At 40.1% G+C, this 26,942-nt stretch overlaps 1 protein-coding gene across 1 annotated transcript in view; it reads left to right on the forward strand.

The window, feature by feature from the left end:
• The window catches only part of plxna3 (plexin A3), a 312,944-nt gene extending 286,206 nt beyond the window's left edge, over nt 1-26,738 (forward strand). Inside the window, 12 exon segments of the mRNA XM_028813391.2 lie at nt 2,693-2,835; nt 3,345-3,601; nt 3,976-4,042; nt 5,393-5,539; nt 8,409-8,568; nt 11,328-11,431; nt 12,507-12,603; nt 12,826-13,016; nt 13,464-13,633; nt 18,574-18,786; nt 18,872-19,022; nt 21,881-26,738. Coding sequence (XP_028669224.1) covers nt 2,693-2,835; nt 3,345-3,601; nt 3,976-4,042; nt 5,393-5,539; nt 8,409-8,568; nt 11,328-11,431; nt 12,507-12,603; nt 12,826-13,016; nt 13,464-13,633; nt 18,574-18,786; nt 18,872-19,022; nt 21,881-21,976 — 1,796 coding nt within the window. The 3' untranslated portion in view covers nt 21,977-26,738.
• The last annotated feature ends 204 nt before the right edge of the window (nt 26,739-26,942 follow it).

The raw sequence follows: 26,942 nt of genomic DNA on the forward strand, positions 1-26,942 counted from the left end.
AATATCAGAGTTGTGCTCTTGGGGTAATTTGTTAAAAGAGGGTTGCAGGTTAATGTAGGCAGTAATTAACTTTAATGCTACCAAACATTTTGCTATTTCTAAACTAACTAGCCTGTAATTCTAAGGATCAGAGTGCTTACATTTTGATGCTTTATAGAGGGACAATTTTAAGTATGCCTTCAGTCATTGTAATAGGTATTAAGGGCTTATATGTGAAATAACTAACTGCTTTGATGACGGCAGAATAACTATTGCCACTGTGACTTTTTATTATTTAGCTTCTTTAATCTTTCTAATAAATTGCGATCTCTAATTTCCAAATGGCTTGTACATTCTCTATAGTTACTTTTCTCTTCACATTGAAAATAGCTATTTAGATTATGGCGTTTTCATTCTCATATTTTGTTTTATATGCCTCACAGCCTCAAGAATTGCTCTCTTCTAAAGTAGATAGAACTCCTTGGAGCTCTTTGTCAGGTCATTTACCCTTTATTTGTTTTACCGCCTAATTTTGTTGGGGTATTTTTTTGGCCGTTGTTTTACTTTTTCTTTTATATTGAAATACTTCCATTTCTCCACCCTAGTACATCTTCTTTCTTTAGGACACTAACCCAGCAATGCAAAGATTTAATCAAAGCAAGTGCTTGGCTCTTGGTCCCACTGCCAATCTCACAGTCCTGCATGTAGGACTGTCTCACACTCTTGTGTATGTAAGCTCCCTTTAATCAGTCTCCACCTGAAAGTTAAGTTACTGTTGGAAAACATCATGTGGGTTATATCAAACCATGCCCTGCGGTCTGAAAAGTGAGCCGTGAACAGTTCTCTGCAATTCACCTTCTGCTCTGTTGACGGAGCAAAAGGACAAGTGTCTCCCTTTATAAAGGCAATAAAAGTAAGATAAACAGCAGGTTATGTCTGAAGTGATCAGATAGACTATGCCTCAGTCACCAACTGCGATTACATCATTGAAGTTATGCTGTCCAACAGTTTATTAATAGTGAGAGCCATGAGTAACTGGAATGCGTTACATCCATGAGTCACGGAGGATAAGATGACTTCCACTTCCTTATGGAGGAGGGGTATTCCTGTAACTCTCGTAGAGCTGATCCTGTTCACACAATATACTGAGGCATCCCTGTTCTTTCCTTTCCTTGGCTGTAGACGTCTTTCAGAGCCTCTGGTGAAAATACTGGTTCTACACACAATAACTAGCCAACGTATATATTTAAATTTACTTCACCCTGCGATAGCTCTTCATTCCTTTGAGAGAAAGTGTAAACCATGAGATTGCTTAATGGTTGTTTACCGTAGCATTTACAGCTAAATATTCATTTAATTTAAAGGGAAGCAGCTTTCTTTCTTTCTTTAGTTGCTGCTTCAGTAACATTGTATCACAGGCACAATTGTTTTGTACTGAGTCACAGAACTAAAGCAGCCATTGAAGGCGCCCAGAAAGGAGCTAAGCATTAAGCTGCAAAGCAGCATTGTCACATTTTAGTCATTTCATGTACATTCCGTCTCTTGAAGTACAGCTACCGCATTCCTAATAGGTAGTTCTCGACTTCACAAATGTCAAAACCATTTCCTCCCTTCAGAAGTGCTGTATTATAAGGACAGAATAAGATCCTTAATGGGCTTTATGCTAACACTGCGCCTCTTTTATAGCAATGGCATTTTAGAAAACAATATCTTCAAAGATAATTTATTTCAATTATTTGGAGACCGATTTTCAAATATTGGAACAGCTATTTCATATTAGCTTCTCCAGCGATCATCTTTTTTCTTCTGCTTTCCATAAATGTTTTTTTAGGCCCCTTCCATGTTGTCCTGGTGTGTGGCTCTTCTGCATTCCTCTCCACTGTTGTTTGATAAGAGTCCATCTCTTTGTGGTTCCCTATTCAATCAAGAGAGTACAGTTATCCATAACGTTTGACATAGGTTTGGAAAAACGTAGCTTGTTATGCTGGTGTTTTGGAGCAAAAAATGGAGATGCTCATGTCCCATTCTGAAGATGTGGTCCTGAATTTGAACACTTGGCACCTTATCTTGCTGTGTTAATTCCATCTGCTTGTAAGACTGTGAGTGTGTGCGCTTGGCAGCATATTAGCTATGCATGTAAAAGGGAGATATAAAATGTTTAAAGTTGCCTTAATAGATGACTTTTCTCTAAATGAACTCAATGATTTTTGAATGTACTAGAAGAAAGATACACTTTCTTTTGATTTTTTTTTTCACATTTCCTAATACTAACACAGCATACCCATTCATGTTTAAATTTGTGTTTTCCATTGTAGGGTCAGTAGGGTAGTTTCAGTGTTTTCTGATTAGCATTGGACACAAGGCAGAAACACACGAATGGTATGCCAGTCCATTACAGGGCAAGCTCATGCCAGGTCAATAAAGAATTGCCAGTCTGCATCACTTGCTGATGTTTAGAATATTGAAGGATTTTGGAGTAGCCAAATATATCCCATTCCAGTTAATGGCCAGGCTGAGACTCAAACCCAGATTTTTTAAACTGTGGGGCAATAGCAGTAAGTCATCTGCTTATAAGTAAAAGTAAACTTTCAAATCTCAAGTTAGCAGTTCTTGACTTTGAGATGACAGTCTAAAGAAGTGGAAGAAGTCCAGTAATGCATCAGACAAGTGGGCACTAGGTCTCAACTTCTCTTTTCGATTATGTCTTTCTCAGCTTTTGCAGAACTGCAGACGGATATTCAGGAGCTGACCAATGATATGGATGGTGTCAAAATCCCCTTCCTTGAGTATCGTACCTACACCATGAGAGTCATGTTTCCTGGCATCGAAGAACATCCGATTCTTAAAGATTTTGATGTAAGCCTACAGTTTTTAGACTCTGACACCACTGTCTTGTAATTTGACTTTTTTTTCTTTCACAGTCTTAGTCTGCCAACCTCAGCACCTTCTATTTAATTCTTAGTTTGAAGTGCCCTGCTTTCAAGAGTGCTCTTGCCAGCTAGTAGTCACGTTTCACATATTTCTATTTAGATTTCATAAACTGATATGGAGAGATAGTATATTAAATTCAGACAGAATTTAAAGGAAAACAACAGAATTCACTGCCACTGCAGTACAGAGCTCATTGTTCCAAATCTGCAGTCATCAATTTAAACAGTCCATTTCAATTAGCTTCTATTGTTGCAAGGCACCATCTACTGCATATTCAAGTCAAAAAACTGACTTCTTACAAGCTGGAAAGGTGAAAGCTGTATCACAGTGCCTGCTGAGAAGCAAATAGGGTTTAGCAGATTGCAGAAGTCAACCTATTGATGATCACAGGCTTTCTCTATTGTGAAATCTGTTTGCATTTTTTTTCATGTCAGTCCCCAGCAAATGTTGAAAAGGCCCTGCGTCTGTTCAGCCAACTCCTCAATAATAAGATCTTCTTGCTTATCTTCATCCACACCCTGGAGGCTCAGCGTTCCTTTTCCATGAGAGACCGTGGTAATGTGGCCTCCCTCCTTATGGCAGCACTACAAGGCCGCATGGAGTATGCCACTGTGGTGCTCAAACAGTTGTTGGCTGACCTCATCGAGAAGAACCTGGAGAACCGCAACCACCCAAAGCTGCTGTTGCGCAGGTATGATTTGAGATTTGTACCTCTGTTAGGGGCTTATGGAATGACTTTCTGTCTGTGTCAGACCTGGACACATCATACTTTATATGTGTGGATCTGTAGAATCCAGAGAAATTGTGTCTGAATCAAGTTAGCTTTTTGAAAAACACAAACACTACATCCAGCGTATTTTTTTTCTTGCTCTTCCATTCTTATCTAGTTCATTTTTTTGCCAATTTGACTTCAGCTGTGTACAAAAATGTAAAGCAAGAAATTTTCAAAGCTTGCTAAAGCTTCAAATCCTGCCAAGGGCACCACTAGCTACTCAAATGGAAGCAGACAGTAATGAAACCTGAAAAGTAAATTTCACCTTCAAATCTATTTGCCATTTCTTTCAGGACGGAGTCTGTTGCCGAGAAGATGTTAACAAACTGGTTCACCTTCTTGCTTCACCGCTTCCTGAAGGTGAGCTTTATACCTTTTTTTCTTCACAGAGAGAGTTAAACTTCGTTTAATTTCTAGTTGAATTTTCATGTTGTTTAGAATTCCTTCCTTCTAGGTAGCAAAAATAAAGATAATTCTGGTCTGAGATGACGCCTTGACATAACACACAACCTTCCACCACAAACTCCCAAAAAATGTTACTTTGGATGTACCTGTGAAGTCACCATTCTTAAATGAACTATTACGGTCTTAAAGTGACCATGTTAATTTAACATTTTTGCTTTGTGCCACCAAAGAGTGAAAACAAGGCTCTTGACAGTTTGTGAATTTAATAGGGAAATATAAAAGTGCACATCGGGCTTTCTCAGAATTGATACAGATCAAGTGATGATATAAACAAATCTATTCTAATTCAGTCACATTTAATTCTAATCACACTATACTGTAAACCTTCTAGATACGCTAAGCCAGTCGTTCAATGTGTATACATGCATGTTCCATTTTATGGACTTCAGGAAATTCAATCTCATTACTAACTAATCACCTAAAGCCTGTTACTGTCTGTCCATCCTCCACACACTAGATCTTTGTGTTTGAATCATTGAGTTATTCTGTTAACAGCTACTCTGCCTATAAGTTTATAGGTTTATAGGGTAACTAGCTGTTTAGGTGGGAAACATTTTGGAAGAGTTTCCCATAGCTAAATAAAAGCCTGTGCTTTGCTTGAGTGTGTGTTCCTCCTGCAGGCCATAATACATAAAAGCGGTGTCAATGTTTGTTATGAGCCAACTGTTGGAGTGCCAAATGCAATATGTCCCTGTTATAGCCATTTGACATGGGATTCATAAAAGCAGTGTTAATGTTTGTGATACACCATCTGCTGTAATGATGGAGACATAGCAACAGGACAGACACACAGTCCTTTTATTAAGGTGGAACATTATTGCCTGTACAGAGTACAGTGAAGTTCATACTTGCATGTAATTATCAACATATGTGTGCAGCCAATGCAGGCAGTGGGACCCTGTTGTTAAGGCACTAAGCTGCCAGTAAAAGGGTTCCAGGTTCCACTGTCACCCCATCTCATGATGTGCCCCTTAATGACTCATTCAATTTACAGGTGCTCTACTATAGAAACTATAGAAATAGTTGCTCAATGCTCATGCCATTTCTAAATTATTATCAACAAAAACATTGGCTAAATAAATATTGGCAGACCTGTTTTTACATGATAAAACTTTGTAGTTCAATGTAATAAATGCCGACAGTAGTATTTCTGTGTTATGTTTGCTGGAAAAATTGGTGTTTCTTTTTTTTAACAGTTCTTTTTTTTTTAAACCCTACCAAAAGTCTCTTGTGTCATCATTTCAGGAGTGTGCTGGGGAGCCGCTCTTCATGCTATACTGTGCCATCAAGCAGCAGATGGAGAAAGGCCCAATAGATGCCATCACTGGGGAGGCGAGATATTCTCTGAGCGAGGACAAGCTTATCCGGCAGCAGATTGACTACAAGCAGCTGGTGAGCCTCTCAGTGGATGCAAGTCAGCCACATAAACAATGCAGCTAGTCATAGCTAAGTGTTCTTGATTTAGAGGTAAGCTCTAGGGCACTGCAGGTTTGTGGAGTACATATCCATATACCTCCAAGTGTTAAGAAAAAAGCATCCCAAACACACAACAGCAAGCACAGCCCACTGCTTTCCCCCATAGGACTTGTGCCTTCCTACAGGCCTCTACAAAACAGTCCTTACCAGTAGCATGCAGGTATCTGCCATAAGGTACAACAATCTCCCTAACCCACCAGTCCAAGCTGTTATTTTAGAAAGCACTCAACTCCCAGGTCCCCAGTCAGCCACTATAAACCTCATTCACAAATCTTTAGCTAAGCAGGATCATAAGAATTCTATCTATCTATCTATCTATCTATCTATCTATCTATCTATCTATCTATCTATCTATCTATCTATCTATCTATCTATCTATCTATCTATCTATGTCTTCTCTTGTTCTGTATATACAGTCATATGTAATGTGACCAGTAGGGGCACCACTGAGCCCCAAGCCCTTAAACACACCAACACAAACACAAATCCGAGGTTTAAATAATACAGTCATTTATTTTAGCAAATACGTTCACCAAAGATGACTTTGTAAAGCTTACAGATGCACCCAAATACAATTCTCTTCTCTCCCACTGTTTATGCCTTTCCTAACACTACTCCAGGTGTTTCTTTGTTCTCCACCTCCCGCCTCTGACTCCATGAGTGAGGCATTGGACCCTATTTATGCCAGAACCAGGCATATTTATAGTCTTACAGTGCCGCACATCGGCATCACTTTATGTTTAGGTGGAAGTTCCTTAAAGTAAGGACACTCTGTCCCTTACACAAAGTTCCCCTTGACAGCACCCTTGGAACCAGCAGGGCTTTTTCACGGGACTGCAGTTCCCCACCAGCCCAGTTGGTATCTATACAGGACGACTACCACCTTTTGTATCAGGGAGCCAATTACCAATGTGGGTGGTCTCCCTCTGTCCCTCCATTATACTGGCCTCCTGACTGAGTAAGGAACCTCGAACCATCCCGGCCAGACTTGATGTCACTGATATACATATATATTTACATTCATTTATTTGGCTGGCACCTTTATCCAAAGCAACTTTAGGCATTTGAGATACAATTGGTTACATTTCATTTTCTTTTTCCAATTGGAGCACAGGTGGGTAGAGTAACTTGCTCAGGGTCACACAGTGTCAGAGGCAGGTTTTGAACCCACAGCCTCAGGGTTTGAAGTCCAAAGCCTTAACCACTGCACCACATGCACAATGATTTACGGATCAAAAATATAACAAGTCACATACAGTATTAAGCACAAGATGGAACTGGAAAGTATGAACAACAGGAAATTCCATCTCACAAAGGGTAAATGCTGCACTAATTGACAAATTTGTAAAAGCTGAAGGATCATGTTTTCCAGATAAACTATTTGTTTTTTTGGACATGGAAAAAGGTCGGCATGCACAACAGTTAACTAACAGAATAAACAAATGTAGCATTTCATGTAGCACCGCTACAAACTGATGCAGACGCGTCCTTATCAAAGGTAACTGGAGTCTTCACATCCCGAGATCATGCAGTCTCCACATAGCCGCACGTTGCATTCTTTAAGTATATTGGACTCTTGTGTGACATCTCATGTACATGCACTTCAATTCAGGAGTCACTTGTAGCACACCTGCCACATTAGTTAGTACTGCTCTCTGACAGCTCCAAGTACTAAGGTTTAAATACCACCCTAATCATGTTTTATTTTTTATCCACACTTAAGTGGATTTCATGCCACATCCCTCAGACCTGCAGTTTCGGTGGATTGCTCTCTCTTAACTTAAGTGAGCTGGTGTGGATGTGTGCGTGTTGTGCCCTACAGTGAACTGGTCTTCCATCCAGCATTGCCAAGATAGGCTCCAGTTCCCTGTAACTCTATTTTGAAATAAGTAAATTCAGAATAGAAATGAATGAAAAACTTGTGCCAGCTGTAGTGTTCTCAGAATATCACAAGCTTGACCAGCACACCCTCAAGTGCCTCCAACCCTGAAGTAAGAAAGCCTTCCATAGTCCAGTCAAATGTCTCAAAAGGTTACAGAGCGCTCTAAAGGTTTATAGAGAACATTGATCTGAGACTTTATTTCAATTCCAGAGAAAAAAAATAATTAATCTGTATGTTTCCTTGGCAACCCCTAAAAAGCAGCTAACATCTTTCCTAAAAATAGCACTGCGTGATATATATTTTTTTTTCCGTCAGTGTGCACTTTCTTTTAACGTATAATGTATTTTAGTGAAATGCCTGTCATTTCTAAAGACCTGGTGACTAGGCCAGCTGGCTTTTGTCTTCTGTGACATCTCAATTTGTTTGTTCTGTTAACTTTTAAAAAGAAAAGTTAAAATGAGTCCAATCCCCTGTGTCAAATTTTAGCAACATTCAGCATCCATCCATCCATTTTTCAACCCGCTGAATCCGAACACAGGGTCACGGGGGTCTTCCGGAGCTAATCCCAGCCAGCAAAGGGCACAAGGCAGGAAAACAAACCCCGGGCAGGGCGCCAGCCCACTGCAGGGCACATTCAGCATGGTGATGCTAAATACCTTCAAGAACCCAGAAAGCACTTTTGGCTGCTTTTGGTTAAGTCCTCTGCCAACAAGGTATACAGACACCCAAGTAGGTTCTAAGACTACAGTATAAGCATATTTTAGTGTGCACTGCATCTTTGGCAGGTGATTCTCCACCATGACAAACTAGCTACCAGGGGGCTTTCGGACACACTGTTATCAGAGTAAATGATTGCGTGACATGTCTCTGTGATCCAAACTGATTCTAGTATATTTGATTCAGACCCTGAACTGCATTGCGCCGGATGGGGAGGTCGGCACAGAGATCCCAGTGAAAGTTCTCAACTGTGATACGGTGACTCAGGTCAAAGACAAGCTCCTGGATGCTGTTTACAAGGGGATCCCCTACTCCCAAAGGCCACAAGCGGAGGACATGGATTTAGGTAAGCATGGAGCTGGCATGGGGCAGTGCATACAGACTGGCGCCGGAAATGGAGTTCTTTCTTTTTTTTTCCCTTCTTACATTTTCTGTAGAATTGCCTGTGCAATGAATAAACGAGACTCTGACAAGGAATCAAAATGTAATGCGAAAACCTTTGTGTTCACATCAGTTTTGGTTGATGTGTTAGGAGGCTGCAATTTGTAACTTTGACAAATTATTGCACTGGTCTTCTGACACATAATATAGTGAATCCCATTCCTCTGCACTGTTAGTTTAGTGCAGTGGTCTGTGTTTGATATGAATTTATCCCAAAGTGATAACTTTTGAAGACCTTTACTATGGTGTGTGAGCCTCTCAAGGTTGCTGTTCCTCTAAAAAGTTGCTGGCTCTTCCTGTGCTACCGCGTGATTCAAAGGAAGAGTCAAATGGAATGTTTTGCAGCTCCTGAGGATGGCCTTTGGAACATGGTTCACCTTACAAAGATGCTCATGTGATGTTGTGAATGTCTTAGGAATGGTACATGGTTGATGAAGACTTGACACTTCATGGATTACCATAACAATAAAGAAGATATTTCGTTGCCGTATGGTTAGTTTTCCAAAGCAGCACACTCAGTGGTGCTGTGTGTCTTGGAACTCTTCATTAGATGGCTTTATATCTGTCATTGTCAGCATGTTAGGAGTCTCTCTCAGATATTTAGAGATACTCTTAAAAGGCTTTGGAGACGTTCTACTAAAGAAAGGTAGTGTTGCTAAATTCCCCAAGAATAAAGAAATTCCTAAGACTGAATTGCCACTTCCACATTTCTCATTACTGACCTTTGAGTGTAGATCATCTCTCAAGACTGACAGTTCACATGTCACAAATCAGCTTTTTAGAATGTGTGGCATTTCCATGTAGAACAATCAGAATAACTTACTTCTTTTCAGGACAAACACTCAAAGTCATTTGGGGGTCCTGTTGGAGTCAATTGCAGACAAATCAAGGTGCTACATCTTGTTAGGGGGCACTGTCTGTTGCTACATTCAGAGTTTGTATGAATAATTGTTCCAGTCCAGTTCTGGTTATTTTGTTTACCATATCCTGTATATCTAGCACATTACAATTGTTCCTCAGAATTTTTTCTCTCTGCTGCAATAAAAATACAAATGAGAATTAATTAAGGAAGAAATTACATGACATCTAGAAATCATTAATGAACCTAGTCAGACATTGTGCCTATTGATGAACTATTTATTGTAAATTACATCTAATTAATTATTAGGAGAGGCCGGGTGCTTGGCCTGATTATTGTCACTAGGGAGTCTTCTTACTCTTTGTTGTAGTTTTTTGTATTTTGTTCCTCTCAGTTGGGGTTTTTGTCTCATTTCCCTCCCACATCCCAAAGACACACATTTTAGGTTAATTGTTGGATCCAAGCTGTCTGTTTATGAGTAAGTTGAGTGTAGGTGTGTATGCATTTGTGTGTCTGTTCAGCCTGTCAAGACTTTGTCCTTCTGTATGTCCAGTGCTGTTAGTCTGCTGCTCCCTGTGACCCTAAATTGAGATTAGGTGGCTTTGAAAATGGATGGATGAATGAATGGATAATTGTATTTAGCTGCTGTGCAGTCAAATGCAGGTGCCATATTGTAATAAATGTGGTGTTTAGTAAAACTTCAATCAAGGTGTGGAAACAATTTTGTGGTGCTTTGCAGAATTTTGACAAATTCATTCTATTTTGTATTATTTTTGCCTTTAGAGATTTTTCACATTAAAGTCCTTGCATAAGGCATGTGTTTTTGTAGAACGATTAGACTGTTCTGGAAGGAGAGACAATTAGAGCAAAGCAGTGGGTGTTTGGAGCCCTTCAATTGTTATCTACAGTATATTATTTGAAAAGGTTTTTTTTTTTATTTTTGCTGTAAAGTTTTTCTTCTTTTTTTTTATCAGTGAGCACTTACTATTATAGAAATAAAAATATTTAATTTTTTAGTGGTGCGCTGTATTGCTGGATTACAGTATTTCTGTATTTATTCTAGTAATTGGGATTTTGTATTACGAATCTCTATATGGTTGGTGCTGCTGCCTCATACCTGCCCAGCACTGAGTTCAAATCCCAGCTTAGTGAATGGGTTGCATGTTAAGATAGCTTGGCTCTGTATGACGTGAGTGAGGGTATAATGCATGTGTCTCCTGTGAAGGAATGACACCCCATCCTGGGTTCCTGGGTCCAGTGTGTCTCCCTGCACTGCAATAATCAGATCTGAAAAACGAATGGATGGACTGTTTCTGGGTGAACAGACTGAGGGACTCCAAAAAAATAGTTAGGGCACCAGCTGGGCTACTCCGTTTAATTGGCACACGCCAAGTAGCCATGCTGTTGGCATAAAATAGGGTTGGTTTTATGTAGTCTGTGGAATTCTCAAAATAACTTACGACTTAACACCATCTTCCAGGGACTCCCCGTTGTTATGGCATCCTAGGTAGAAGGGGTGGAGCCATCTATGGGTGGGGCTAAGTGTCTTCCTTGGGTGTTTTCTCTGAACTGCTGTGGAAAGAAAAGATAAAGTTAGTACCAGCACTCTCTCTGGTCCCATAGTGGTATCGCTTACCTCATCAGAGCCAGGAAGGTGGTCCTCAGGCACAGATGTATGACAACATCATTATGGAAATTTACTTGAAGTGTACACGATGTCCAGTAGTGAGTGTCTCATTTATTGGAATACCACTAATTGTGAAGCTTTTGGGATTGTGAATTTCACTGTGTACTTCTCTCCGCAGAATGGAGGCAGGGCCGACTATCACGGATAATTCTGCAGGATGAAGATGTCACCACACGAATTGAGAATGATTGGAAGAGGCTCAATACTCTAGCGCACTATCAGGTATGTTCTGTAAGGTCACCTTTGCACTGCTAAAAGTGAAGATGAATGTTTTGGGGTTTTCTTTTAATGTGTACATGTCAGTCAGGGTTTCCTAGTAGACAAGGTTTTAAAGCCCAATTTGCTCCTCACCATGGTCTCACTATGCAGTCTTGTACTATTTGGTTAACCTTTATTTGCTCCATTTTAAGAAATCCAAAATATATTGTATTATATTTTTGTGATTTTAAGTCATTTTCTAAAATCTCTCTCCTCAATTCCTTTTGCTGTATTGTACTTGTCAGGCATGGGCAGGCCAGATTTCCTGGTCTCCAGTACCTTTCTGGGGAAACTTCAATGGATAAACCCTTCATTGTATCTTCAGTCTTATCTCAGCAGACGTTATCAAGGGTTATCCTCACTCATTGATGCCAAAACTATCCTAATCGGATACTCTCAATCTAGAGAAGTAGCAACTCCACTCAGTTCCTCTCTTGTCACATATCGACAAATGTAGATGGATTATGGTAGCACACCATGCAGTGGGTCTGAACTTGTTGTATCAAATGAGGGGCTATCTTGATATCAGTCTGTAAGGACAATATGTTGAGGGCACTCCCCCCAAACTCTGGGTTGGTATCTATTACTTGCTGGGAGTTGTGGATCACTTCTTGTTTAAAGTCAGTGTACTCCACCATGGCTTTTGTTATGATGATCCACTTCTGCTTTATGACAGATGAAAAGTGGGGCTTAGTTTGGAGGAAGCTGTTCTTTTTATTTACTTTATATAAACAATGTCCACATTAACTGGCGACATTCAGTTTGGATGCTCAGCAGAAGCAGTGCTGTCAGTTAGATCACTAATGATAAATCTAAAAAGGATTCGAAATTGAACAGATACATTGGAGATTAAATCTAATGTAAATAGGTGTAACTTGTACAGGCAGCATGGAAAATAGTACAGTAGATACGTGTACACAATGACATAAGGATCCTATGCATGAGGCCAGCATGCCGGACATTTCACTCCTGTTGAGGTTTGTGTTATGAAGTATTTGGTAATTTTCTTACTTAAGTGTTTTCTTTCTGGACTATTTAGGTGACAGATGGATCGCTTGTGGCCCTTGTTCAGAAACAGGTTTCTGCATACAACATCGCCAACTCTTTTACCTTCACACGCTCCCTGAGTCGATACGGTATGTTTCCCATTCTCATACTGGATGAATACTGGGGCATCACTGTGGACAGGCATAGTGCAATCATTAAGGTGAACAAAATGCTGAGCTTAGTAGTCCAAGGCCCAAGTGTCCATCAAACACTGCCCCAGTCCTGGGCAAGGATAGCTACTATATGCGTGCAATGAAGCAACTCAGGAGTCACAAGCCTCTCAATGGGCTATTGTTTACTTCATTTTCTAGAAAGTCTCCTACGCACATCCAGCAGTCCTGATAGTCTACGGTCAAGAGCACCCATGATCACACCTGACCAGGAAACCGGCACCAAATTGTGGCATCTTGTCAAAAATCATGAACATTCAGACCACCGAGAAGGGGACCGGGGCAGCAAGATGGTGTCCGAGATCTACCTCACACGGCTGCTTGCAACAAAGGTACCAAACATGGTGTGCAATTGGACAAGTGGCAGGAAAAATTATAATCAGTGATCGGGTCAAGAAGAGGGTGAGAAACTGAAGATGGCAGGAATGAGGAAGAAAATGAGGGATTTGAGGCAAGATAGGGAGGATCTTGTAGCTTCAGGTGCAAATGGCAGTATCAGAAGAGTGAGTTTCAGGTCAGAACAGTTGAAGACTGTTCTGAACCAAGGAGAAGCTGTGTTGTTTAGGCCAGAGTTGTTAATGATGGGATGATTAGATGAGCACTCTTGAGGTAAGGGAGAGAGTGATAGCTGGTTAGAGGAGCTCATTTGGGATGACAGTGTTTCTTGGACAGGATGACTATGAGGAAGAGTTCAGAAGTGTGTTTTTTTCTTCATCTTTTGAGCATTAGTAAGGAGTAAGCATTAACAGAAAGGGGGGGGTCTTTTATTTCTGTCTTAGGGGACACTGCAGAAATTTGTGGACGACCTCTTTGAGACAGTCTTTAGTACGGCGCACCGGGGCAGTGCCCTTCCTCTTGCAATCAAGTACATGTTTGACTTTCTAGACGAGCAGGCTGACAAGCGCCAAATCAGTGACCCCGATGTACGGCACACCTGGAAAAGCAACTGGTAGGTGGCATCTTTACTAATGCTGTGTATGTCCATGCATGCACTTCTTTGTCTAGTGGCCTTCCATTTAGGAAGTCTTAAAGAATCATGTAAATCTGTAATTAGGCTAATGTTTAGAGAGAAACACAGATTGGTTCAACATATATAATGTCTTTCAGTTGTTAGTAATAGCCAGCAGCCTTACCACATGCACTTCAGATAAGGTAATCCACCTGAAACTAAGCATGTTTGGGTCTGGCCAGTACTTGGTTGGAAGGCCATCTAGAAAAAAGCTTGGGTTGCTGCTGGAAGATGTGTTGGTGAGGCAGGCAGGGAGTACTTACCATGTGCTCTATGTGAGGATCCCATAACGCAGAGCATTGATGGGGAAACTCTGTTGTATATTTGGTGCCATCTTTTGAATGAGATGTGAAACCAAGGTCCTGTCTCTCTGTTTTCATAAAAGATCTCTGAGCATCTTTCAAAAGGAATAGGGCACTTCCCAATGTCCTGGCTAAATTACCCATGACAGCCTGGTCATTCTGGCTCCTGAATCATCTCCTGTCTCTGAATATCACTGTCACACCTTTACCACCTAATAGCTAACATGTGGAGAACATACTGGCACAAGAATGGCTGCTATCACATCATTCAGGTGGATGCTACGCATTGGTGGTGGTTGAAGTGGTTTCCCACTGTCTATGTAAAGTGCTTTGAGTAGGTTAGAAAAGTGCTGTAGAAATGTAATTAATTACTTAATTAAATCATTAATTGTTTAATGTTCTTTGTTAAAAAGAAAAGGAAAGAATTCGGTAAAAAATAAAACAAGCAAGGAGAGATTTCTCTAATGAGGTGGGGAATAGATTTCTTTTTTTTTTTACAAACATCATTAAGGTACAGAATGCATGCTGAATCCAAAAAGCAAAAAGTGAATCACTCATTAAATAACTTTTAAACTTATTTCTTAAGAAAAATTGCATTTGCTTTATTACACACAGGCTTTCATCCTGTACATAAGTATCATTCATTATTCATTAATTCATTTCATATACACAGTCAATGCTGTTCAGAGCCTCTCCCAGAAACTTCGAGCACAGCTTAAGAAGACAAGCTTTTCTGTTACAGGTTACACTCCCACACACAGGGAGAGCATACAAACTCCACATAGAAAGAGAATAGACTGGTATTTGAACCCAGCCACCTGGAGCTGTGAGACACCAGTGTTTACCACCAGGCCGTTATGCGGATCCATGCTTCTTAGATACATTCAAATGTAGTGCATGAGAATATACCCATGAAGGAACTGTCTCATAATTAGGTGTGGGCTTATCTGCGATGGCTAATTATGGTAATTTATTTGTGAAAACTTTTTTTCATTTTTATATAATAATGATAATCATCTTACGTATCGGATGTTAAATTGGTTGAAGTTTGTTTCATTAGACACGTGACCCGTATTTACTGTGAGGTTACATTCCATTTTGTTTCATTTTTTCCTCATATTCATCTTCAGTACCATTCTTGGAGGTGATGGTGTCTAAATGTGACTTCTCTATGACATCTTGATACGAGCAATATATTCCATTCACAGTGCAGATGAGTTTCATTCGCCTTCTCTCCAGCACAGCCTTCCTTACAGGCAATTATTAATGCTGATTTCACGATCCTTGCAGAAGCGATAATATGATCAGTTTCTTGATAAGGGATATAAGAAGAAAACAATTGAGAAGCAGGTTTTTTATGAGAAAGTGAAGTCAGCCATCTGATGGTCCTTTGGAGTTTGCTTTCTTTTATGTGCCTATTTTGCTCATTTTAATAATATTTCTACATTTGTTTTGGAAATTTTCCTAATAAGCCATCAACTTAAAAGCTTAGCTCTCCTTATTAACATATAAAATATATGACAATGTAAAGTACAGCAGGTACACTTTTGCTACCTGCAACTCAAACTCTTAATTTATGTTTTTTGTTAAGATTTATTTACAAAAGAGGACAGACAGTTTTTTGATCACTCTGTTGAAATGCCTGAGGTGTTTATATTATGAAGGCTAGCAGTGACATCAATACTAGAGTGCCTCAGTGTATGAGGAGTATCCTCAATTAATGCACTACTATGTACTTTTTGAACATGTAGCTGAGCTTTCTGAAAGTTCTTGGCAATGAGCTTGGTAAAGCATTCAGAAAATTGGGAACCACATTAAATTATCTGTATGAGTATCTCTACTACCTGTCTAAGATGGGTTGAAATTTAAGTAATCAATGTAGACCATCAGTGGTAGCATCTGCAGTGCACCATACAATGCATATTTCTCTGTTATGTGCCATTTGGTATGGGATTCGTAAAGCAGTGTTGGTGCTGTGATGCACCATCTATTCAAATGACAAATGCAATTAATTTTATTAATAAAAATATATATGATGCTATATTTTTTGGTATGACAGACACATGGCAAGCGGATGAACACACAGACCTTTACTCTTTTACTAGCTGTACTACCCGTCTAAGATGAGTTGAAATCTAAGTAATCAATGAAAATCTCAACATTAACATTTGCAGTGCATCGTACAATACAGTACATATAATACATAAATTATCTGTATGAGTAGCTCTACTACCTGTTTAAGATGGGTTGAAATTTAAGTAATCAATGTAGACCTTCAGCAGTAGCGTCTGCAGCGCACCATACAATGCATATTTCTCTGTTATGTGCCATTTGGTATGGGATCGCAAAAGCAGTGTTAATGGTTGTGATTCACCATCTTTTGAAATAACAAATGCAATTAATTTTATTACTAAAAATATTTATGGTGCTCCATCTTTTGGTATGACAGAGACAGGACACACAGACCTTTATCCTTTTACTAGCTGTACTACCTGTCTAAGATGGGTTTAAATCTAAGTAATCAATATAAATCTCAGCATTAACATTTTCAGTGCATCATTCAATGCCTGTCTCTGTTATGTGCCATTTGGTATGGGATCGCAAAAGCAGTGTTAATGGTTGTGATGCTCCATCTATTGGAATGACAGAGACATAGCAACCAAATGGACACGCAGACACGTATCCTTTTATTAAGGCTGATTCTAGGATCCCTACATTTGCAACCAAAGCTTAATTTAATTTAATTGAAGAACTCAATATCTATGTATTTCTATGATTTTTTAAAAATTCTCTTTGTTAGTAGATTTGCATTATTTCAAATTAAGGCATAAGTAGTTAATTGTAGTATGTAGGCTTTAACTAACCCCAGTATACAAAAGTGGTCAAAAGGCTACATTTTGAAGGTTTGTTTACCATTCTGAACACTGCATATTAGAACATTTATTCTCTGTTTAACAGATTAAAAATTATAACAGTAAATAACAAGTTTACGTAAGCATTGCACTTGCATAGTACACAGTGTACAACACTACATACAGTACAATGTAGAGAACAATTAATGCTATTAAATGGAGTGCAGTATGTAATGCAAAAATACAATCTTCAGAGATTCTTCTAGCGACGTCAGTCATCATTTAATCAGTTGTGACACCAGTAGGGGGCACGGCAGCCACCCAACCCGGCACAGACAGACGCAGGAGGCACACTTATAAAAGCACACAGGTTTTATTTTGTTTCTTCACTTGTGGGCAACGTCTTCCCTGTTCCCACAAGTACACAACACATTCTCAAAAGCACAATACCACACAATATTCTCTTCTTCTTCTTCTTTCTCTCTTTCTCCTCCACTCCTTCTCGGCAAGCTTCATCTCCCTCCTCCTGACTCTGGCTCCCCGAGTAGTGTCTGCTGGCTCCTTTTATACATTACCTGGAAGTGCTTCAGATGCTTGATGACCTACTTCTGGCAGCACTTCCGGGTGTGATGAAAGAACCACCCATATGGACTCAGGAGCAGCTGCAGCACCCCCTGGTGGGTCCCCTCCCCCATATCCCAACAGGGCTATATCCAACTCCAACTCTCATGAAGCCCTGTGGGAGTCTGAGGCACCGTTGCAACCCATCTAACATTCCAGGAGAGGTACTCTCCTGACCAGGCTTGCTCCCCCGGTCCTCCCAGTGAAGAGGCGTCCCGGCCAGGGTCCCATGACACAGCATACAGCAGTTTTGATTACTTGTCACACATACCACCTGAGCATTAAAGCTGCTTCTGAACATTGATGCCCGAGCTTTGAAGATGCAGTGCCATCTGGAAAACAGTAGAAAAGAGAGCAGCTTGTGAACAGTGTGGATGGCATGCTGGCTATTGTAAAGATCTCTGTTTATATTAGTGGTAAGTCACAGTTTTGGTGAAGATCTCATACACTTCTTAAGTGCCTTTCTATACCTAACTAGTTGGAGATGCCACCTGTCAGGACACTTTCACTAGTTCAGTGAGAACATTTCTTAAGTGCCACTTTATTCATCTCTCATTTCCTTAAATAGCTCAGTCACTGTTGTACCCTCTACACTGTGGTCTCTGTGTTTTTGTTTGAAAACATACACCAGAGATTTCAACCCAAAGAATGTGAATCTGCTATCTTCTGGTTTTTACTGATTCTTCATCTGTGATAAATGCATTGCACCTATATGTGTTTCTTAAACAATAGTAGAATGTTGAATTTTACATGCTTATTACCTTAATATTTTTGTGCCTTTTATAGTAACCACATTCATGAAGTTCTTTGTTAAAACTATCAAACACTGTGAAAATAATAAAAAAAATAGCTTGCATCAACTAAGGAATGTATTGATAAATGTCCCTACACTAGACAGTGAGAGGCTACGGAAGCCATAACAAGGGTCACTTGCTTTCCAAACTGAGCTGAAGATGGAAACAGAAAGAAAGTAAAGTTAAAAAAAAAAAAAAAAAAACTCTTCATTTCTACCGCTTACACAAATGCCACCTCACAGCACAAAACTCTGTGAAAGTAAAACGCAAGAAGTCCACTCAAATTTCACTGTCACCCTTTAACTTTGCAGCTTGCCTCTAAGGTTCTGGGTGAACGTCATCAAAAACCCTCAGTTTGTCTTTGACATCCACAAGAACAGCATCACGGACGCATGCCTGTCGGTGGTGGCGCAGACATTCATGGACTCTTGCTCTACCTCAGAGCACCGGCTGGGCAAAGACTCGCCGTCCAACAAGCTGCTATATGCCAAGGACATCCCAAATTACAAGACCTGGGTAGAGAGGTGAGTACAGTGTAGTGACATTTGCTCAAGGAGAAATTGCTGGCCACTGGAACTTACGTTTTTATGCCTTCTGCTTGAATCCCAGATACTACAGGGATATTGCCAAAATGCCGACAATCAGTGACCAGGATATGGACGCCTATCTGGTGGAACAGTCTCGTCTCCATGCCAATGAGTTCAACTCCTTGAGTGCACTCAATGAATTGTACTTCTATGTCAGCAAGTACCGAGAAGAAGTAAGTGTCCTTCACTGGTATGGCATCAGCACAGGCCGTTTTATGCAGTGAACTGTATTTTTTAAATATTAAACATTTTGCTGGGGAACCACCACTCATTTGAGCTTCAAGAACTGTACTGTTGCGGCTGTAGTTACTGCATGTCCAAGAACTGAGGACAGTTGCTCTGTAAGTCTACATCTGTGATTGGTTCTGCACTGTCTGAGCACACTTCGTAGCACACATTCTAATAGCAAGCATTGTGTTGGTGTGGTCGTGTCTATCACATAACCTGGTGTTGTCTGGCATATATCTGGTTCTGCACTGTCACTTGTCCCAGTACAGCGTTTTGTGCTGTGAACTCCAGTGTGCCACACATCATAGCATCAAATAGGCCGCTGGTGTGGTTCACCCCATCACACATCCCTTTACTTTGAGTATTGGGTTAGTATGGAGTGCATCCCTATAGCCACACTACTTTCCTAGAGTAGTAATTTCTACCAAAGTTCCCAAAAATTATCACATGCCAGTGCAATGCCCATTCCATACAATGGGTATTATTGGTGCACCTTTATCTGACACATATCATGGTATTGAGGATTCTGAGTGTGTGGCTCCCATGGCAGGATCTGGTGCTGGTATTGTGTTCTTTTCCGCACTTCCCAATATTGACCACACTGCCACATGTTCCAGTATCAAACTAAAGAAATGGGAGTTCAGGTGTAGCACATAAATGTATGTAAAATGTATTAATACATAGAGAGCAGAGGGCCTTTTTTGCAAGTTGTGCCCCTCAAAGGTCAGTGCTAGGACCGCTGCTATTTTTAATATATATAAATGACCTTCATGGGAATATGAATGACAAGCCGGTTAAGTGTGCAGATGATACCAAGCTAGGAGGATTAGCAGATAAACTGGAATCCATTGAATCATTACATGAGTAACTTGGACAGCATACAGGCTTGAACATTTGTGGTAGATGAAATTTAATTTAAGTAAATGTAAAGTATTACATGTGGGATATAAAAATCTTAGGTTTGAATGCACAATGGGAAGTCTGAAAATCGAAAGTACACCTTATGAGAAGGAGTTAGGAGTCATAGTGGACTCAGCACCATCAACCACTAGGCAGTGCTCAGAAGCCTTTTAAGAAGGATAGCATGTCAAAGCTGAGGCCTCACCTAGAGTACTGTGTGCAGTGTTGGTTTCCAAACTCCAAAACAGACAAAGCAGCAGTAGAAAAAGTCCAGAGAAGAACAACTAGGTTGATTCAAGGACTGCAGGGGATGAGATATGAGGAAAGACTGAGGAGCTGAACCTTTTTAAGTTAAGCAAACAAAGATTAAGGGGTGACATGATTGATGTGTTTAAAAATACAAAAGGAGTTTGTACAGTGGATGCAGGTTGTTACTTTAGAATGAATTTAACAACAGCAGAGGAACGCAGCTGGAAACTTGTTAAAGCTAAATTTCACACAAATGCTACAAAGTTTTTCTTCACACAGAGAACTAGAGACACATGAAATAAATGAAGTAGACAGTAGGACTCTAGGGGCATTCAAAACTCAACTTGATGTTGCTTTGGAGGAATTAAATGAATAGGATTGCCGAGCTTTGTTGGGCTGAATTTCTAATATTTGGCTGAGTTTTTAATGTTCTACTTTTGAGCATTGTGTGCTGGCCTGAAACTTTCTACTGAATATCCAACTGAGCTGATGTATTACTGTCTTATGTATGCCTCCATAATAATCACTGTGCTGATATAATGTCATGATATAGTATCCAGCAGTCTAGCAGGGCACCACCGTCCACCACAATTCCCAGTACTGACTGCTGTGCTAGTGTAGCCTACGACAGCTGCCATTGTGTATCCATTATGCTAGTATTGTGCTGTCGGTCTCACTTCCAATACTGGACAGGTAATACTGGTCTTGTAACACAGAGGAAACTATATAAGAAAGGTCAGAGCAGGCTCTTTTACTTAGGAGACTTTCTTCCTTAAATGTGGATAGAGACATCCTTCACATCTTCTGCAGCTCTGTGATGATTAGTGGGAATTTGTGTGCTACGGTGTGCTGGGCTGGTAGCATCACTTCTAGAAAGTCCCACCAAATCATCTAACAACTTAAAAGAGCAGGCTCAGTTATGGATTTTAGACACCTTGAAGGTATTAGAAGAGAAAATAATTAAAAGTACTATCTATCTATCTATCTATCTATCTATCTATCTATCTATCTATCTATCTATCTATCTATCTATCTATCTATCTATCTATCTATCTATCTATCTATCTATCTATCTATCTATCTATCTATCTATCTATCTATCTATCTTATATAGTGCCTTTAAAATCTATCTATCTATCTATCTATCTATCTATCTATCTATCTATCTATCTATCTATCTATCTATCTATCTATCTATCTATCTATCTATCTATCTATCTATCTATCTTATATAGTGCCTTTAAAATCTATCTATCTATCTATCTATCTATCTATCTATCTATCTATCTATCTATCTATCTATCTATCTATCTATCTATCTATCTTATATGGTGCCTTTAAAATCTATCTATCTATCTATCTATCTATCTATCTATCTATCTATCTATCTATCTATCTATCTATCTATCTATCTATCTATCTATCTATCTATCTATCTATCTATCTATCTATCTTATATAGTGCCTTTAAAATCTATCTATCTATCTATCTATCTATCTATCTATCTATCTATCTATCTATCTATCTATCTATCTATCTATCTATCTATCTATCTGTCTGTCTGTCTGTCTGTCTGTCTGTCTGTCTGTCTGTCTGTCTGTCTGTACTGGGTAACTCTGACCATTTTCTTTATCTCTACTTCCCACCCAAACAGATTCTGACTGCCTTAGACAGAGATGTCTACTGCCGGAAGCACAAACTACGTCACAAGCTGGAACAAGCCATCAACCTAATGTCTGGTAGCAGTTGAGGTCTAAGGTGTAGCAGCCTCGCTGGAAATAAAACAGGAATGTGCCATATTAAGAAAATAAAAAAAACGCAACAATAATAATAATAATAATAATAAGTGTAAAGAAGCCCTGGGCCCGGATCCGCCTGGGCGAGCCTGTAGCAGTGATGAGGAGCCACGACTTGGCAAACATTCCAGGAGTTGTGCGATGGGCCAGCCTTTTCGTTTTTCTATCTTTTTTTGTCAGGGTGATGCACACTTTTGGCCCAGTGTCATTTCAAAGCTACTGTGTCCTGTGGGCTTTTATTTTGTGATTAGTTTGGTAGACTTGGCTCAAAACAGGCCTGAGCAGCCAGAGGCAGATTTGTGGACAATTTGGTCATCTCTCTCTCTCTCTCTTTTTTTAATGTAAGAGGTGGACTGCTTTCTGTATGGACAGATTTGTGCCAAGGAAATCACCATCAGTGTGACATGAAGGCTTCAGGATGTGCCCAGAAATGTGTGCGAAGGAAAAAGTGGTAAGGGGAAGGATGGGGGTGAAACACTGTTTACAGAAAGTCGGAGACACCAGCTGCCAAAGAAAAGCGCCAGACCTTTAGAGGCTGCTTCTTCACCCGCTGTGCCCCTCCCAAGCTCAGGGTGGCACATACGAGCTGCTTGCTGCATTTCACATCCATCTGCTCCTCCCTGTTCAATTGAAGGTTAATGAATTAGAAAATAATTTCCGACACCAAGGGGCTGTGAAACTTGAAAAGCGCAAAGGTTGGGGGGACGCTGGACAGAAATTATTGGATTAGGAAAATTTGAAACATTTTAAGATAAAATGCGAAAGAAAATGATTACCTAGAATTTTCAGTGGTTTGCCTTTCCAGTGTATTTACAAACTTACATGAATTATTAATTGGTATGTAAAACAACCAAGAGTGGGGCCCTAAACCACTTAGAATAGGCTCTGAACATGGGTAGAAAAAACATATTTTTTGCTGTAATGGTAAAATGAGTTTAGAGTGTCCGTGGGTTGTTTTTGGTGTATCAGTCTGGATACTTTGATCCTCCCATTTTGTTTTTCTGAGCCCCCATATTCCGTTACACAGCACAGCGTTATATGCAAGATGGGTTCTACCTTGGACAGGCACACTCCTGCTCAGATGCACATCCACTCATACTGGGATTGAAGCTTTCATTAAAATAGGATCCACTGCTTTTTCATGCTGTTTTTTATTAAACCAATTGTCTGTTTTATTTATTTATTTTTTTCCAAATTAAGAATTTGAAATAGTTGACTGTTTCATTACAGTGAGTAGGTGAACATTTTGCCTTCATTTTTTTGTTATTCATTTTTTGTTCTTGTAAAAGAAATGGCAAACATCCAGTTGTGTTAAGGCTGTAAACGTTCACCGTGTCAAGTGATGTCTAATTATAAAGGGGAAAACAAATCCCCCACTGCCCACCAGCCATCCCTACGTTAATTTGTAGCATTAGAATACATCCAGCGTGACTGTGTGTCTGGTACTATTGCTGTCCCCGACACTCAACATGGACAGACTGAACTCCTGCTGGACTTTTGTTAGACCCTTTTGTGAGAGTATGAAGAAGAGTGAATTTGTTGTTTCACTGGCTGCTGTGCAATTGTTTCATTCCAAGAGTCAGGGAGGTGGACACGATTCTTTATTTAAGCACTTTGCCGTATATATCAGGGGCTCCAAAGTTCAGTCCTAGCGGACCACTGTGGCTGCAGGTTTTCATCCCAACCAGCTTTTCTTTTACTTGAACTCCTAACATAATTAAACAAGCTCTTATGTCCCACTCTCAGTGCTTACAAAAAAGACAAAACTGGGTTTCTGAATTTCTATTAGTAAACATTTACGCATGTTACATGGCGATACAATCTTTATTTTTCAGATTTTCATCATCCTTATGGTGATTTTCGTTCCAGTTTTCCAGATGTCCTGGCATTTATTTAGTAATGAGCACACTAATGGGTCTGATACTCAAGTACCTGCAGCCTGTCACCATTCTGTGTTGTCTGTTCTGGTGTCTGCCTTATTCATTGTTAACTGCCATTATTAGAATGCGATTAAGGGAGCATAAAAGATGTCTAATAGGAAAATGATAGAGAGAGATAAGTGGTGTGGCAAAGATTCAGATGTTTCAAAATTTATTATAAATGGAAATCTCATACTACTGTTCTTTTCTGAATGCGGAATAAGAGAAGAAAAAATAAAAGACTAGCTAATTAAACAATGAGGCCAGTTCAAGGTAAAATGGCTGACTGATTGTGAAAGAGGTTTTGACAAAAACTTGCAGCCACGGTGGTCCTCCAGGACTGAACTTGGGTACCACTGCCCTCGATGATTGCGACAGCATATCAGCAGGAGTTTGCCTGTAAAGTCATTTGCACATAGGACAGATATCCGCCCCACCATGTTCCCCTACTTCAGCCTTCTTCTCAGTGTGTAGTGCAGCTCCCTATGTGTGATGGTCAGCACACCTCTGCTGCAACATTACAGGCCTCCAGGCAAAGCAGTGCACTGGGGCCCGTACCTACACGACCACTCATCAAGTCACAACATACATAGATTAGCATGGGGACCCCGGGCAACTGCCCAGCGTGCCCATGCGTTAAGATGGCCCTGCTCTGCAGCTGTTTGGTGAGAGGAGGACCCAAACCTCTATCCAGCTCAAGATCAGGGCCCGTTTACACCTCTGGTTGCATTGGAAAGCCATTTAGAAGTCCTCAGAGCAGACCTTAACAATAGAGTGAGAAAAAGATGCTCTCATCATTTGGAGGTGCAAGAGAGTTTGGCCTAAACAGACTATAAGAAGCCATTGCCCCATCTATGTTTTATACCAGCAGCACCTCAGAGAGCTTAAGATTGGCATCTGCCATCCTGGCCACCTGAGGCTGAGCGGAAAGGCAACGCCAAAGGCAAGCATCAGTTGCCATCACCCCATCCACAGTAGGGAGGCACGTCTTGGTGCTGCTCCCATTACATATTGCGGATGGACATGTCCACCAGACCTGGCATTTTTCCTCTCAGGTGTAAGTGCCTGTCATCTGTGAAAACTGAGGGGCCTTTGGTTTTCGAGTAAAGCGAGCTTTTTCTCTGCCTTGCAGGAAGATAATCATTGAGTGTGCTTTGCTCATTCACACTTTCTGCATAACAAACCTTTCTTACGTGGTTATTATTTTTTTTCTTCCTAACACTTAAGACTCCATCTGTTCCCCATCCTGAGACTGTGTGAGTGGTGAAGATATTCACGTTCAGTTTTTTTCCTTGGCATTACCCAAATGTCATGCTGCTTCTGGCTTGTATACAGGTAAACCCTGAAGACAGAAATTCAAAAAAAAAAAAAGAACTTGCATTTACTCCAAAAATTGACACCAAACAACGAATCTGGTAAATCCACTGGTAAATTGCTGCCTCAACCTACTTTTCTGGTCCACTGCACTGGTGGGGTCTGCATTTAGCCATTTGCTTCTAACTTAATTGTCTTGGTGCTAAGGTGATTTTGTCTCAACTTGTCTCAATGTTGACTAATCAGTTGTAACGATCAAATGTCTTGAACCACAGACCTTCATGTAGCAGATTCACTTGTTTTGTGCCTTTTAAGCAGAGCCACTCAGTATAAGCGTGTGTCCAAACTCCAGACATGCTGAAAGAACTGCCTATTGCCCGTTCCTATTTAGAAAGCCCATTTAATATTGTTGGGTCCTCCACATCATCACATGGTAGCACCTGTTCAGCTATAATGGAGACAGGAGACATTGCTTGAGATATGTTGCGTTGATGTGACTCCTACACAGGGCCTATGCCCACACGTCCTCCATCTTGCAACGTGAAAAACATGTGGTCATACTTTCCTCATGTTTCACTTTATCATTTGCGAGTTACGTGTCATGTCACATAAATAATAACTCCCGACATCTTTTCCAATGCAGGAGTCAGCTTTCATGAGATGTTCCAAGCTTGGTTCACTAGTGAACCTCCAAGTAAATGTGCCTGAGCTAAAAAAAAAAAATGGAATTGGTGCCACCATTAAACAGTTCTGCGGGTATCCTCTTTGTCCTGGCTGTAATACTCATCTCCATAAACATTTAGGAAGTGTCCTCTTGCGCACACACTACACACATTTACCCAAGCAGCTCAGAGTGCAGCAGCGACCCTTCCACTCCCACGTCACCAACTAGAACAGCCACAGCACAAGAGGAAGCAGAGCAGACCCACAGGCTGCCAAAACGCTCGTCTTTGAAGGACACGGGCCAGTCAAGGCACATCGATGTAGGACAGAATGGTGTTTCTGGGTGTTTCCTCTTTTTCCTTTTTATTTTATTTATTTTTATTTTTTTTTTAAATCGCCTTTCAGTCTGTATTTCATCCAAAAAAAAAGAAAAAATAATCGTAATGCGTACTCGAGACCAGTTGGGTTTAAAGCTATTTAAATATGTTCTAATGTTATAAACTTGTTTACAATTAAAATTAAAAAGGAATATATTTATCTGCGTCCTAAGAATAGGTTTTTATTATTGCTCTGCCTAACTCTTTTTTAAATTATTTAGTTTTATGTTTTTTTTCTTTTTTAAATTATTTCCTGTTTCTATGTTTTTGTTTTGTTTATAAAGTTGTAGAAATTAATTAATGGAATCATTTGCTGCAGTGAACTGTTATGTAAATAATTGCACTTTTTATTTGATCCAAAAGGTTTTCAAATGATGGGATCTTAACTTATGTTAAAAATGAGCATGGTGTTTTGTTTTTGCTAATAAAAGTGGATGAATCGATTTGACCGTTTCCACTTGCTTCATTTAATCTGCTGGCCACTTTAAATTCTCCCCGTCACTGCCTTCAGCCATGGAGTCCGACTTCTTTGAGCTCAGCAGGACAGGTTTATCTCCCAAGGTTCAACGGGGCAGAGCTGGTCACCGGTTTTGACCATGAGGTCACATCTCTAAGAGGGTTCATCCAGTTTAACTCAATTACTGTTT

This window comes from Erpetoichthys calabaricus, chromosome 11 (assembly GCF_900747795.2).
Source record: "Erpetoichthys calabaricus chromosome 11, fErpCal1.3, whole genome shotgun sequence".
NCBI lineage: Eukaryota > Metazoa > Chordata > Cladistia > Polypteriformes > Polypteridae > Erpetoichthys > Erpetoichthys calabaricus.